Below are 14,424 nucleotides of genomic sequence, written 5' to 3'. Positions count from 1 at the left end.
ATAATAATGGTCTCTGATCTATAGTTTCTGCTCCCCTTTTCAATGGCAAAAGAAAGTAGTATTGAGTTTAGGTCCTCTGCTTATATTTTCTTAGGGCTCATCGTCATCATCATCATTGTAGCAAGCAACTATGGAGTGCTTTTTATATGTCAGGCAGTGTTCTCATTGATTTCCATACTTTAACTCATTTAATTCTTACAACAACCCATTTTATGGATAATGAGGCAGACTTCAAACCTAAGTAGACTGGCTCTGGAATCTGTTTCTAACCACTATACCATACTGCTCTACCATCTCTTCCGCAGCACCACTTTGCCTTCTGCCTGTCAATATAGGCTACAATTTGGATACGTTCTCCATGAGGGATCAGTATGCTAAGTTACAGAAGAAGAAACTGAGGCTGAGCAAAGTTAGACTTTTCCAAGGCAGCATTAATAATGAGTGGGGAGCTGGAGGTCAAATCCAGCTCCATCATACCATGTTGCCTTTATGAGGTGCTACTTTGGTGAGGTCTGGTTCTGCTCCAACGTAGTAAAAAGAATTGATTTCAAATGATTCCACATGTATCAGTCCCTTGTATCATTATGGGATGTTTCATTTTTGGATGCTGTAATCAAGACCAGATTAATACCTTTAAAGGCTCTAAGATTTAAAAGAAACGAATGTCCTCCCAACACTATCCTCTATGGATTCAAATTAAAAGTAATTATAAACAATAAAATAAGTAAAACAAACTATCATTTTTCCCATGACTACTTAAATTTTTGTTTTTGAAATACCAGCCATTAAATTCTTTTATAAATTCTTAAAAGTATTCTCAAAACAATTTTTTCTGATGATGTCCTAAGCACATGCTTAAACTATTAAGTAATTCAACACTCTCTGTTACATCTTAATTCCTGGAAGAGGTGTACAAGATTTGTAACTGTAAAGGCAAATTTGGGACAAATGAGGACAGACACAAGTGATCAGGAAGAAGACAGAACATGCAGGTCAGGGAAGGGCTGTGTGTTTATAGTTTGCAAGAATCCACCTACCATGGGTGGGATCAACCGTCTACAGGAAATCTTTCCGAAAGACTGCAGTCTATGGTAAAACTATGAATAAGTTACTGATGACGTTTAAGTACTCCCTAGAGATCTCCAGGAAGCAACCTGAAATTTAATCAATGCCCTATAATCCATAAACCTGGGAAATGCAAACATTAAAATAGGTGAAACAATACAGGGTGGAGGGGACTATTATAATGTCTAGAGCCAACAGAAGGAAAGCAATTCTTGGAGAATTTACAAAAAAGGGAAGTTGATGGTGAGAAGTTTTATTTATTTATTTTAACTTATTTTTATTTTACTTTAAGTTCTGGGATACATGTGCTGAACGTGCAGGTTTGTTACATAGGTATACATGTGCCATGGTGGTTTGCTGCACCTATCAACCCATCATCTAGTTTTTAAGCCCATATAGTTTTTAAGGTGGATTCTTGCAAACTGTAAACACACAGCCCTTCCCTGACCTGCATGTTTTGTCTTCTTCCTGATCACTTGTGTCTGTCCTCATTTGTCCCAAAGTTGCCTTTACAGTTACAACTCTGGTACACCTCTTCCAGGAATTAATATGTAACAGAGAGTGTTGAATTACTTAACAGTTTAAACATTAGGTATTTGTCCTCATGCTCTTTCTCCCCTTGCCTGCCACCCCCCAACAGGCCCCAGTGTGTGATGTTCTCCTCCCTATGTCCATGTGTTCTCATTGTTCAAATCCCACTTATGAGTGAGAACATGCAGTATTTGGTTTTCTGTTCCTGTGTTAGTTTGCTGAGGATGATGGTTTCCAGCTTCATCCATGTCCCTGCAAAGGACATGAACTCATTCTTTTTTATGGCTGCATACTATTCCATGGTACATATGTGCCACATTTTCTTTATCCAGTCTATTATTGATGGGCATTTGGGTTGGTTCCAAGTCTTTGCTATTTTAAATAGTGCTGCCGTAAACATACACGTGCATGTGTCTTTATAGTAGAATGATTTATAATCCTTTGGGTATATACCCAGTAATGGGATTGCTGGGTCAAATGGTATTTCTGGTTCTAGATTCTTGAGGAATCACCATACTGTCTTTCACAATGGTTGAACTAATTTACACTCCCACCAACAGTGTAAAAGCATACCTATTTCTCCACATACTCTCCAGCATCTGTTGTTTCCTGACTTTTTAATGATCACCATTGTAACTGGCGTGAGATGGTATCTCATTGTGGTTTTGATTTGCATTTCTCTAATGGCCAGTGATGATGAGCTTTTTTTCATATGTTTGTTGGCCGCATAAATGTATTGATGGTGAGAAGTTTTTAGTGTGTCCAGCATTGCCCAAGAGAGGGAGGTTTCAGATTTGGGGCATGAATATTTTAGTTGAATTTGCTGGTGTAATCTTATCTTGAAAAGGGCCAAGTGAGTTTGCTGCTACAGTTTAATAGTAATATTCCGTTAAGATCATCTGACTATCTTAGCTCAGATTCTGTGATCACCAACTTATCAACGGACTTCATAGTACTCTGATATTGGGAATGGGGGTCCTACCTCACAGACATAAGGGTCCGATCAGCATGGCATATATAATTCTTTAGATAATACATAAATTATCATCCAGATTATAGATCATTCTTTTATGAATCACAGGATCTCAATGTTGGAGTATATCTAAGGGACATTTAGTTAACCATCCTCCTGGTGCTGATATTCCCCTTATAAGAAGCTGACAAGGGGTTGTCCATTTTTCCTTGAGAGTCTCAAGTAATAGGAAACACATTACTTCTTTACTTCTCTGAACACCTGTGTTGGAAAATTCTGCTTTATATTGAAAAAAAAAAGTGTTACTTTATTTTTATTTTTATTTTTTGACACAGAGTCTTTTTCTGTTGGCCAGGCTGGAGTGCAGTGGCATGACCTTGGCTCACCACAACCCCTGCCTCCTGGGTTCAAGTGATTCAAGTACCTCAGCCTCCTGAGTAGCTGGGACTACAGGCATGCACCACCATGCCAGGCTAATTTTTGTATTTTAGGTAGAGATGGGGTTTTGCCATGTTGGCCAGGCTGTTCTCAAACTGCTGACCCCGGTGATCCGCCCACCTCGGCCTCCCAAAGTGCTGGGATTATAGGCGTGAGCCACCGTGCCCAACCAAAAGTGTGTTACTTTAGAGCCCCCATTCCTTGGTTGACTCCTTGGGTCACATACAAAAAAATCTAAATCTTCTAAAAAAAAATGTAGATAAACTCATGTCCCTGATAAACCTTTTCCAGGCCAAATTCCCTACACTCTTTAAATCCTTCTAATATAGGATGCTTTCAAATCATTACATCAACCTGGTCACCCTTCCATGGACAGGATTTAGTTTCTCTTTTAATATGTGGTCTTGGGCATGGGCAAGTATTTTTGTAAAATTTACAAATGTAAAATATTTTCATTGCTAGTGATTGACTGTCTCTTACCACTCCAACTTCCCTCTGTCACACTTCCCCTCAGGTCAAGTGATGCTGGACTGGCCATGAGCATTTCTGGAATACAGATAAGAGGTTATTGTTTTGGTGGTATATTTAGTTTGGATTTAGGAGAATATATATTATGTGGTTCACTGCCACTTCTATATCTAGTTAACTGATCGATAGCTGCCTTAGTGTAGAAATGGCTTCCAGGAAAACTCCTACTACGCACTGTGCCAATTTCACCTGGCATTATGATACTAAATTGCAGGTGTGTTTGGCAGCTAATGAAAATGTTATTTTTATGGGTTTGGTGATGTTGAAGAGATTTTTCAGCTTTTTATAATAAATATAAAATGTACTATGCATTGAGCTATACTCCTTATAATGGGAACATTTCATGGCATATAAATTATACCTCAATAAATCTGTTTAAAATGTGCTGTGATTTCTTTTCCATTTTAAATAAATATTTGCTTTTGTGCCTAAAGTAAAGTAAAATAAAAATATGTAGCAGGATATCTACAAAACCTGTACAAAACATCCCCTTGGTATGGAAGAGTGAAATGGAAGCATCCCCTTTGAGATTGGGAATTAGGCAAGGGGATCACTACTTCTACCTTTGTGCAACATTGTACTAGAATTTCTAGTAAGTGCAGTAAGCAAATAAAAAGAAATAAAAGTTATAAAAATTAGAAAAAAGAAGGTTGGGCACGGTGGCTCACGCCTGTGATCACCGCATTTTGGGAGGTCAAGGCGGGCGGATCACCTGAGGTCAGGCGTTTGAGACCTGCCTGGCCAACATGGTGAAACCCCGTCTCTACTAAAAATACAAAAATTAGCCGAGCATGGTGGCAGGCGCCTGCAGTTCCAGCTACTCGGGAGGCTGAGGCAGGAGAATCGCTTGAACCCAGGAGGCAGAGGTTGCAGTGAGCTGTTGCAGTGAGCTATTGCACTCCAGCCTGGGCAACAAGAGGGAAACTCCACCTCAAAAAAAAAAGATAGAATTAGAAAAAAGAAATAAAACTGTGTTTAGAGCAAAAAATGTGACCATGTTTATAGATAATCTAAGACAAAATACAGAAATATTATTACAATTAATAAGTGAGTTCAGCAATGTTGCTGGATATAAAAATCAATATGTAAAAACAAATTGTCTCTTTAACAGCCATCATTAAAAATTAAAATAAAAATATATAATTTACGACCCCATGAAAACATATAAAGTTCTTAGAAGTGAATATAACAAAGGAGATGCAAGAATTTGATTATAAAATTTACATGAAAATGAAAAGGCCAAGAATAAAAACAAAACACAGAAACCCCCCCCCCACAAAACAAAGAAACAAACAAACAAAAAGCCAAGAATAGCCAAAGCACTCTTAAAGAACAAGGTGGGAGAACTTGTCTTATCAGATGTCAAGACTTAGTAATTAAGGCAGTGGCATGTAAGAACTAAATGGAGAGCTCCGAAACAAACTCGTGTATAAAGACATTTCATATATAATAGAACTGACATTTTAGATCAGTGAAGAAAGTATGTTTTTGAAAGTACTTTTCAAAAATGGTCGGGCGCGGTGGCTCATGCCTGTAATCCCAGCACTTTGGGAGGCCCACGTGGGTGGATCACATGAGGCCAGGAGGTCAAGACCAGCCTAGCCAACATAGCAAAAACCTGTCTCCACTAAAGATACAAAAATTAGCTGGGCATGATGGTGCTTGCCTGTAATCCCAGCTACTCGGGTGGCTAAGTCATGAGAATCACTTCAACCCAGGAGGCAAAGGTTGCAGTGAACAGAGATCATACAACTGTACTCCAGCCTGGGTGACAGAGCAAGACCCTGTCTCAAAAAAAAAAAAAAAAAAAGTACTTTTCAAAAATGATGCTGGAGCAATTCGTTTTCCATATTTAAAAGTCGTAAATTGGATACCATAAGTAAAAATCAGCTCCAGGTGGATTCAAAACATAAATGTAAAATGCAAAAATATAAAATTTCTGGAAGAAAATATAAAAGAGTGTCTTGATATCTGGATAGTGGTGGATTTCTAAAGCAAGACATAAAATGCATAAATCATAAAAGAAATGACTGGTAATCAGAGTGCATTAAAATTAAGAACTTTCATTTACTATTAAGAGAGTGAACTCTTAAACTCTATTGAACTCAAACACTATTAAGAGAGTGAAAAGATAAGCCATAAACATAACCAATAAAAGATTAGTATAAGATTATAAACAGAACCCTAAGAATCTATAAGCAAAAGAAAAATAAACCAATAGAAAGATAGGCCATAAGGTAGAATAGGCTCAGAATAGGCTCTTTTAAAAAGAGAAAACTCAAATGGCCAGCAGTTGAATTAAAAGATGCTCAAACTCATTAGTAATCAGGGAAATGCAAATTAAAATCATAATAAAATAGTATTCCACACTTACTTGAATCATAAAAACAAAAAAGTCTGGAAAATACTGAGGGCTGGTAAGCATGTGGCGGAAGTAGAACTCTCATTCATAACTCTCTGTAGTATACATTTAGGTGGTCACTTTGGAACGGGCTTAGAATTACATAGCAAAGTAGAATATGTGCAAATCTCAGGACCCAGGAATTTCACTCCTGGGTATATACCTTAGAGAAACTGTAGCATATGTGTGACATTTGATCAACATTGTTCTGTCATCATATCTATCAGTAGTGGGATGAATGAATACATTAATGTATATTCATTCATGCAATGGCATATTAGATAGCAGTGTAAATGAACTGTAATTACATGTACATGTATGAATCTCAAAAACCCAATGTTGAAAGAAGCAAACCACAGAAGCATACATACACACTGCCAGGTTTCATTTACAAAAAGTTCAAAAACAGGAAAAACTAAACAATATATTGTTTAGGGATGCAACTATAGTTAGTAAAAATATAAAGAAAAATAACAGAATGATTACCCCAAATTTCAGGATAGTAATTACATCTGGTGGGGTAGAGGAGGGGAAGAAGATAGATGTGATCGGGGAGAGAAACACAAAGAGCTTTAAGATACCGGAGAAAAATAGTCTATTTTCTTTAATCTGAGTAGTGAACAGATAGATATTTGTTCCTTAAAATTATTCTTTAAGTTACATATATATGTTGTATACACTCTTCTGTATATATTTTACCATTTTAGAAAAGGAAAAAAAATCAGTGCCCAGAGCTGAACATACAACTCTAGTTAATCTGCCCAGAGCTGAACATACAACTCTAGTTAATCTATCATACTCGAAGGCAATCATCTCCATTCTTTTGAGTGCTCTGCCCTTGTTTATTTTGAACCAAAGAGTACATTTATACTTGTTAAATTTTCTCTTATTCTATTTGGCCCTTCTTTTCACTTGTCCTTCCAGCCAGTCAAGCTCTCCCCAAAGCCATCATCATATATGTCAAGCATGGGTCATCCTCCAGGGCAACTGGTATACTAAAGTTTCTGAGCCAGCCAGGCTGAAATCCAAATGTCAGCCGGCAGACGTGGCAACACTTTGAAAAGTCCACCTTGAAACAGCTTCCTTACCACACACGCTTCCCTCCCTACTTCTCCTGAAGTAATCTGTTTATGGACCCAGACTAATTATCTTTTTTATGAGAAACTTTAGCAAATCTTTTATCTAGGAAGGCAATGCTTCACATTAGGTTATGTTGATAAGGTGATGAGAGAGAATATTTCATCCAAGAATACTGCTATTTCCTGAAGGGGTAAAAACCCCACAGGGAAAACCCCTGTGGTTCTCATAGGTAGGGCTGGTCTATCTAAGCTGATAGCACAGTTTCATCCAGAGAAGGGAGGCAGAATAAACTTATTCATTCCCGGGGACTCTTGGGGTAGGTGTGCGTTTTTCACATCTTGAAGACTCACAGACCCTGAGCTGGATAAATGTCCCATTCCTGAAGGACCGCTCCAGAATCCGGATTGCTGAATCTTCCCTGCTGCCTAGAGGGGCTCCAAACCACCTCTTGACAATGGGAAACTGGGTGGTTAACCACTGGTTTTCAGTTTTGTTTCTGGTAAGTGATGTTTGACTTCCTATTAATCAGGAAGAATTAAGGAGAAATCATGTTTGTTAATATTTGTAAAATAATTTGAAAGGGAAAGATTCCATGCCAATTATTGGGTTCCTCAGGACCAGTTAGTTAAAAAATACAACTCTGGGTCAGATGAGAGGACAGAGGCAAATAGCATGCAATTGTTCATGTTGTCAAATCACAAGTATTTGGAATTTCAATCTGTTTTCATTTTCTGTCATCTCCCTTTCTCTTCCATCTCACTTCTAACTACTACCATGAGTGCTGATTTCTCTCTATCTTTCCTATACTGGTCCCGTCAAGATTTCAAAAAGTCGCTGAATGTTTGAGATGAAAGTGATCTTAGAGATCATCTGGCCCAGCACTACCCACCAGAAATATAGCAAACCACATAATGTATTTCCTAAATTTTCTAATACCTGCACTGAAAATGTAAAAATAAACAGGTGAAGTTAATATTTAACAATATAACTCATTTAACCCAACATATCAACAGATCCTTTCAGTATGTATTCAATATTGAACATATTAATAAGATAATTTACATATTTTTATTTTTACTGAGTCTTTCAAATCTGATATGTATACCACAGCACATCTCAGCGAAGACTAGCCACATTTCAAGTGCTCAGCAGCCCCATGTGGGTAGTGGCTGTGGCATTGCATAGTGCAGATGTAAACCAACTTATTGATTGTACAAAGGAAAATAAGACCTAGATGTCACACAATGAATTGACTGAAGAGGCATCACTCGAACCCAGCTCCCCAGTGACGTTCAGGCCAGAACCCCTTTACCACCCTATGTATGCACAATCCCTTTCTCCTAACACTCAAACACCTCTCTCTACTCTCATTCTTCCATTTCTGAGCCACAAGTGAGCCTGGGGCTCCCTGTGTCCTTTCTCACTTTCCTAGATCTTCATTCATTACTCTTTCTCTTTTCTCCTATTTTGCTTTTGGGTCCCACAGGCGAAACAGGAGAAAAGAGAAGATGTGATGCTTCTTTTTTCTCCTGTCCACCCCCTCGCTCCCCAACCAGGTGCTCCAGGGAAAAATATGTGAGTTTTCCTGGAGGGTTGTTTGTTTTACATTTAACAAAAGTGCTTATTTTGTCAGGTTATCCCATGACATATTTTAAATGCTCAATGCCTTATATTGAGTTCTTTTGCACAATAATGGAAAAAACACTAGTTTAGGAGAAAGAGAACCTGGCAAGTACTTTGAATTCTGCTACTAACTGGGTGACCTTGATCAAATTATTTATCCTCTCTAGACTTCAGGTCCTGTATGTGTATGTGGGGGGGACTGGGCAGGGGAGGGGAGCAGGGGATTAATAAAGTGACTAGATTAGATAGAAATATAAGGGTGTTTCTAGCTCTAAAATCCACATTTACCTGCATTTTTCCCCTCTTATTTTTTGCTAGGAGAGGTTACCAGCTATGATGGTGACTCACATTTAACTCTCTAGCTTTGAATTTCCATCCCCCACCAAACCAGCTGGCAAGCTTAGACTTCTCATTATCTCTGATATATACTCCTATGCACTGATTTTTAAATAAAAAATAAATTACTTAAAAATAGTTTTATTCCTCCTTCCTCCCAGGTCTTGTAGTTTACCTACTTTGTCGTTCATAGTGGAGGAAATGACAGCTAAGATGGGGAATGGAATTCATTACTCCTAGCTATCACTGTATTTCATCATTTGCCTTGCCTACAATTGATGATGGGCTGACACAGAGTTATTTGCCCCTGTGTCTCTTTGTGATCCAGAAATATTTCTGCTCCCTCTAAATAAACTTCTCTCTTCTGTCTTCCAAATTCTGGAGGTATCTGTGACTGTTGACTTTCTCTTCTTTCAAAGATGTTTCTCTGGAAGACACTCAGCTCTGGAAAAGGGTATCTGAGCAAAGGAGGCAGGAAGAAATTGATTGGTAAAGGAGGTTCGGTGGTGACACAACTCTGTAGCTAGCACTTATTGATCTCTTACTAAGCCCCAAGCATTGCATTAATCACTTTACACTCATTATCTGACGTTAGCCTCATAGCACTACTATAAAGTAGGTCCTGTTATTATCCTCATTTTACAGGTGAAGAAATTGAGGTTTGGAAAAGTTAAATCACATGTCTGTCTGAGATTACAGAGCTATTAATTGGTGATGCTACAACTTGACTCCAATATCACACTTTAAATCACTATATTATAGTACTAAAGGTGTGTGAGTGGTCTAGATCTAGGGATTCTGAATAGGCCATGTCCTAGGCTAAAGGTCCTTTGCCTGTTGTGCTGAGATGGTTCTGACTCACACTGGGTCAAGGGATATATACTAGCGCCCTGGAGACCTGTCGAATTACAGACTGTCAAATCACCTTCACACTTGAGCTAGAGACCAGTTGGTTGGTCCTCAAGGCAATGGGCAGTGAGTTCCAAATTTCACGTTTAGCCAGTGCAGAGACAGAACTTGGGACAAGCAAAAGCAGTCTTAAGAGCTCAAATGAGTCCAAAGGAAAAATAGATTAATTTGAAAAAAGACTCACAATCTGAAAACAGGAAAATGTATGTCAGGGTGTAATTAAAAAGGCAGGCCCATCTGGAATAGTTTAGTTCTTTTCAGATAGGTATTGTTATAGATGCTAAATTTGTTCTTTGTTTCTTCAGATATCCATTTATTCACTTATTGCCATCTTTTAGGTGCAACAGTTTGAATGCTGTAGTCCAAGAATTGGCAAATGTTTCTGTAAAAAGCTAGATAGTACATATTTTAGGCTTTGCAAGCCATATGGTCTCTGTCCCAACTACTCTACTCCGTCATTGTATCACAAAAACAGCCATAAACAATACAGAAATGAGTAGCAGTGGCTAAGTTTCAATACCACTTTATTTATGGTCACTGAAATCTGAATTTTATATAACTTTCACATGCCACAAAATATTCTTCTTTTGATTTTCTCAACCATTAGCAAATTTGAAAATATAAAATATAAAAAACCATTCTGAGCTTGCAGGCTGTGGCAAAACAGGTCATGGGCCATGGACCTCAGTTTGCTGACCATGCTCTGGTCTAATGCATGTCTCAAAGTGCTGACTCACTCTGAAAGCCAGTTAGATACTGGCAGGATTGTACTCATTTAAGATGAAAACAGGTAAACACAAAATAGCCAAAATGGTGACACTCTTCCTATCCCTATCCTTTATTTACTCCTTCCCATACTCAAATTTCACTTTATTCCTTGCATGTTTTTTTTTTCTTCCTCTAGGCTGTTTGGTTGGGGCTGAATGTTTTCCTGTTTGTGGATGCCTTCCTGAAATATGAGACGGCCGACAGATACTACTACACAAGAAAAATCCTTGGGGTGAGTATCACGGTTGTGATGGAGGAATCCTATTTTTTTCCTTATCTCTGATTCTGGCTTCTTTGTGACCCAATGCCCTGATATCCTCTACGGCTAGGGTTGCCAGAAAAAGTACAGAATGCCCAACTGACTTTGAGTTTCAGATAAATGACAAATTATTTTTTGATATAAGTATGCTCTAAATATTGTATGGAACACAGGTATATGAAAATATTTATTTTTAAAAATCTGAAGTTAAAATTTAGCTTAGCATCCTGTATTTTTATTTAATAAATCTGATAACCCCATCTAGGGCACACTACCCAGACCCAATAAAGGAAACATGCCATAAAGAAAACTATTAGGCAGTGGTTTTCAAACTGGTTTCCAGAAACTCGGGTGTTCCTACAGGGTATGAGGGGAAGGCTAACTGGGCAGTGCTCCTGCTCCTGCCCCTGTTTCAACCAAAGCAGCCTATATCTATCTATGAACACCTGCTTACAATTTTAAGGAAGTGTTTGGTTTTTTTAAAAAAAAAAAGGAAAGTAAAAAAGAAAAAACAAACACAACTTGAAAACACTGCTGTCATGGAAACGTACCTCTCTATCAAATAAGAGGGATACTTAGGGGAGTCTCATGGGTGCTACAGAATTCAAGGCCAGCAGAAAGGAGGGCTCAGGTCAAGGTTACACAACAGAGAAGCTTGGGGAAGCGGCAGATCAAAAACAGAAGAGGGAGGGAGTGGGTAGGGCACATGGGTGTGGAGGTGACCAGGAAGAAGCGTGGAGTTGAGGATGATTCTCTCACAGGCTGATGAACCCGGACACTGCCTGGTTAGAAGATCATATTTGACTGCTACCTCTAGTCTATTATGCAATAACAGAGGATTTTAAAATCACTTTCATCTTGACAGTGTCTTTTTTTTTTTCTTCGTAGCTTTCAGTATCCTCCCAATGTACATGTTTAAAGACAGCTTGTCCTTTTAAAAAATGCTTTTTTCTCTCTCCATAATCAAAGAATCCATGTTGAGATCACAACTAATTTGAATGTTCTGTTCATGGTTTATTTCACCCTGCTGTTTTCCATTTTAAATGTTCATCCTTGATCCTTCTTTAGAAAATAACTCCAAAGGAGGTATTAATTTACTTTAAAAATAGCTTTTTACTAAGAGAATGATGCAATAAATGTGACTAGTTATTAACAGCTTGATCACTGCATGACCAAAATGTCAGCAGCAGAAAAATAAATTATGCTGATGTCCCATGGACATTTTGTTTTTTAAAAATTATTTAAAAATTGTTTATATATGTAGGGGGTATAACTGCAGGTCTCTTTCTTTCCTTCTTTCTTTTTTCTCTTTCTTCCTTTCTTTCTTCTTCCTTCCTTTTCTTTCTCTCTCTCTTTCTTTCTTTCTTTTCTTCCTTCCTTCTTTCCTTCCTTCTTTCTCTTTCTTTCCTTCTTTCTCTTTCTTTCTTTCTTTCTTTCTTTCTTTCTTTCTTTCTTTCTTTCTTTCTTTCTTTCTTTCTTTCTTTCTTTCTTTCTTTCTTTCCCTCCCTTCCTTCCTTCTTTCCTTCCTTCCTTCCATCCTTCCTTCTTTCCTTCTTTGTTTTCATTCTCTTTATTTTGAGACAGGGTCTTTCTCTGTTACCCAGGCTGGCATGCAGTGGCATGATCATGGCTTACTGCAGCCTCGACTCTCCCAGGCTTCAGCTATCTTCCCACCTCAGCCTCCTCGGACCACAGATGTGCACCACCAAGCCTGGCTAATTAAAAAAATTTTTTTTTGTAGACATGGGGTCTCCCTGTGTTGCTCAGGCTAGTCTCAAAACTCCTGGGCTCAAGTAAAATTCCCACCTTGGCATCCCAAAGGCTGGGTATTACAGGTGTGAGCCACCTTGCCCAGCCACAAGTGCAGGTTTCTTACATGCATATATTGCATAGTGATGAAGTCTGGATTTTTAGTTACCTATCACCTGAATAGTGAACATTGTACCCAGTGGGTCATTTTTCAACCCTCACTCCCCTCCCACCCTCCCACCTTTTGTAGTCTCCAATGTCCATTATTCTACTCCGTAGGACATTTCATTTTTAAGGCCCTATTTTAAAAAATTAATTATCAATAATGCTGCTTGCAATGAGATCAAACCATATATTAGGTTGGTGCAAAAGTTATTGTGATTTTTGCTATTAAAACTGTTTGCAAAAACAGCAATTACTTTTGCACCAACCTAATAGAAGGGTATAAGTAAAATGTGAAAATCTCCCTCCCACCCCACTCCCCGGAGATACACACACACAAACACACACACAGACAGACATGCACACACACTGACATAAGCTCACAAATGTATCAGACACATAGGATTTGTTTTTGAGGTGGGTACTATTGTTTATTCATGTTTTCATTTTCATATAGTCAAATTTGCTGTTTTTTGGTGTACGGTTCTATGAGTTTGGGTAAACACATACAATAGGACACACAGTTTTTTTGTTTTAACCGAAAAAGGGATCACTTTGTAGATATTGGCTGGAAATTGCTTATGTTAATATATCTCACATATATCTTTTTTTTTTTTTTTTTTTTTTTTTTTTTTTTTTTTGAGACGGAGTCTTACTCTTTCGCCCAGCCTGGAGTGCAGTGACGCCACCTCCTGGGATCAAGCAATTTTCCTGCCTCAGCCTCCCGAGTAGCTGGGATTACATGTACGCGCCACCATGCCTGGCTAATTTTTTGTATTTTTAGTAGAGATGGGGTTTCACCATGTTGGCCAGGCTGGTCTCAAACTCCTGACCTCAAGTGATCCACCAGCCTTGGTCTCCCAAAGTGCTAGAATTACAGGCATAAGCCACTGCACCCAGCCTCAGATATCTTTCCATGTGAGTGCCTAACCAGTGGTGTGCTGAAACCAGCTCATATCAGGTTGCAATGCCAGTTGTGTGCATCTCTTCCCAACTCTACATTCAGTGGTGTTCAATGACATCAAGTTAGTGTCTTGAAATCCGCCATGGTAGGAGTATTTACATCATCAAAATTGGCAAATGCTAGAAATCAGGAATCCCCCTCTCCCCAAAAAGCTAGTCATTAAAATATTTACCATCACTGCATCACTGCATAGAGCTCTCAGCCTTTTAAGAGAATAACAATTAATTACATTGGTATACCATAATTTATTTAAACATTTCACAGGTTATTTTTTTCAACTCATGCTCTCCTTGGGAAAATATAGAGAGCAGTTTGATTCACTATGAAGTAGAGCAGATAAGCAGCAGAGGAAGAAGTTTAAATCCATAGTCAATGATGCATTAATGGCAGCAGGAGTTCAATTATAACACCAGTGAGTGGGGATCTAGAGAAATGAACATACATTGGCATATTTAAATGTGCTGCAATGAGGAAAAAATGTTTTCTCTAAAAAGAATTCATCCTATACAGATAGCCACCACAGAATATGGAACTGTGAAATTATAGTCCTATATTTTCAATTCACTTGCCAATTTTAGCTTTAAGAAATCTCTGTGATTCAAATAAGCAAGTAGTGGGAACCAGTGTGGAAATGCAGG

At 38.3% G+C, this 14,424-nt stretch overlaps 1 protein-coding gene across 1 annotated transcript in view; it reads left to right on the top strand.

Moving 5' to 3' along the window:
* The first annotated feature begins 3,680 nt into the window (after window positions 1–3,680).
* The window catches only part of NOX1 (NADPH oxidase 1), a 30,112-nt gene continuing 19,368 nt past the window's right edge, over window positions 3,681–14,424 (top strand). The window contains exons 1-3 of the mRNA XM_050775870.1: window positions 3,681–3,749; window positions 7,402–7,515; window positions 10,789–10,884. Coding sequence (XP_050631827.1) covers window positions 3,681–3,749; window positions 7,402–7,515; window positions 10,789–10,884 — 279 coding nt within the window. The remainder of the gene's footprint in view (window positions 3,750–7,401; window positions 7,516–10,788; window positions 10,885–14,424) is intronic.

The sequence above is a fragment of the Macaca thibetana genome, chromosome X (genome assembly GCF_024542745.1).
Source record: "Macaca thibetana thibetana isolate TM-01 chromosome X, ASM2454274v1, whole genome shotgun sequence".
In the NCBI taxonomy this organism is placed as follows: Eukaryota; Metazoa; Chordata; class Mammalia; order Primates; family Cercopithecidae; genus Macaca; species Macaca thibetana.
The sequence above is the reverse complement of the archived record's forward strand: the minus strand, read 5'-3'. Positions and strand labels throughout refer to the sequence as shown.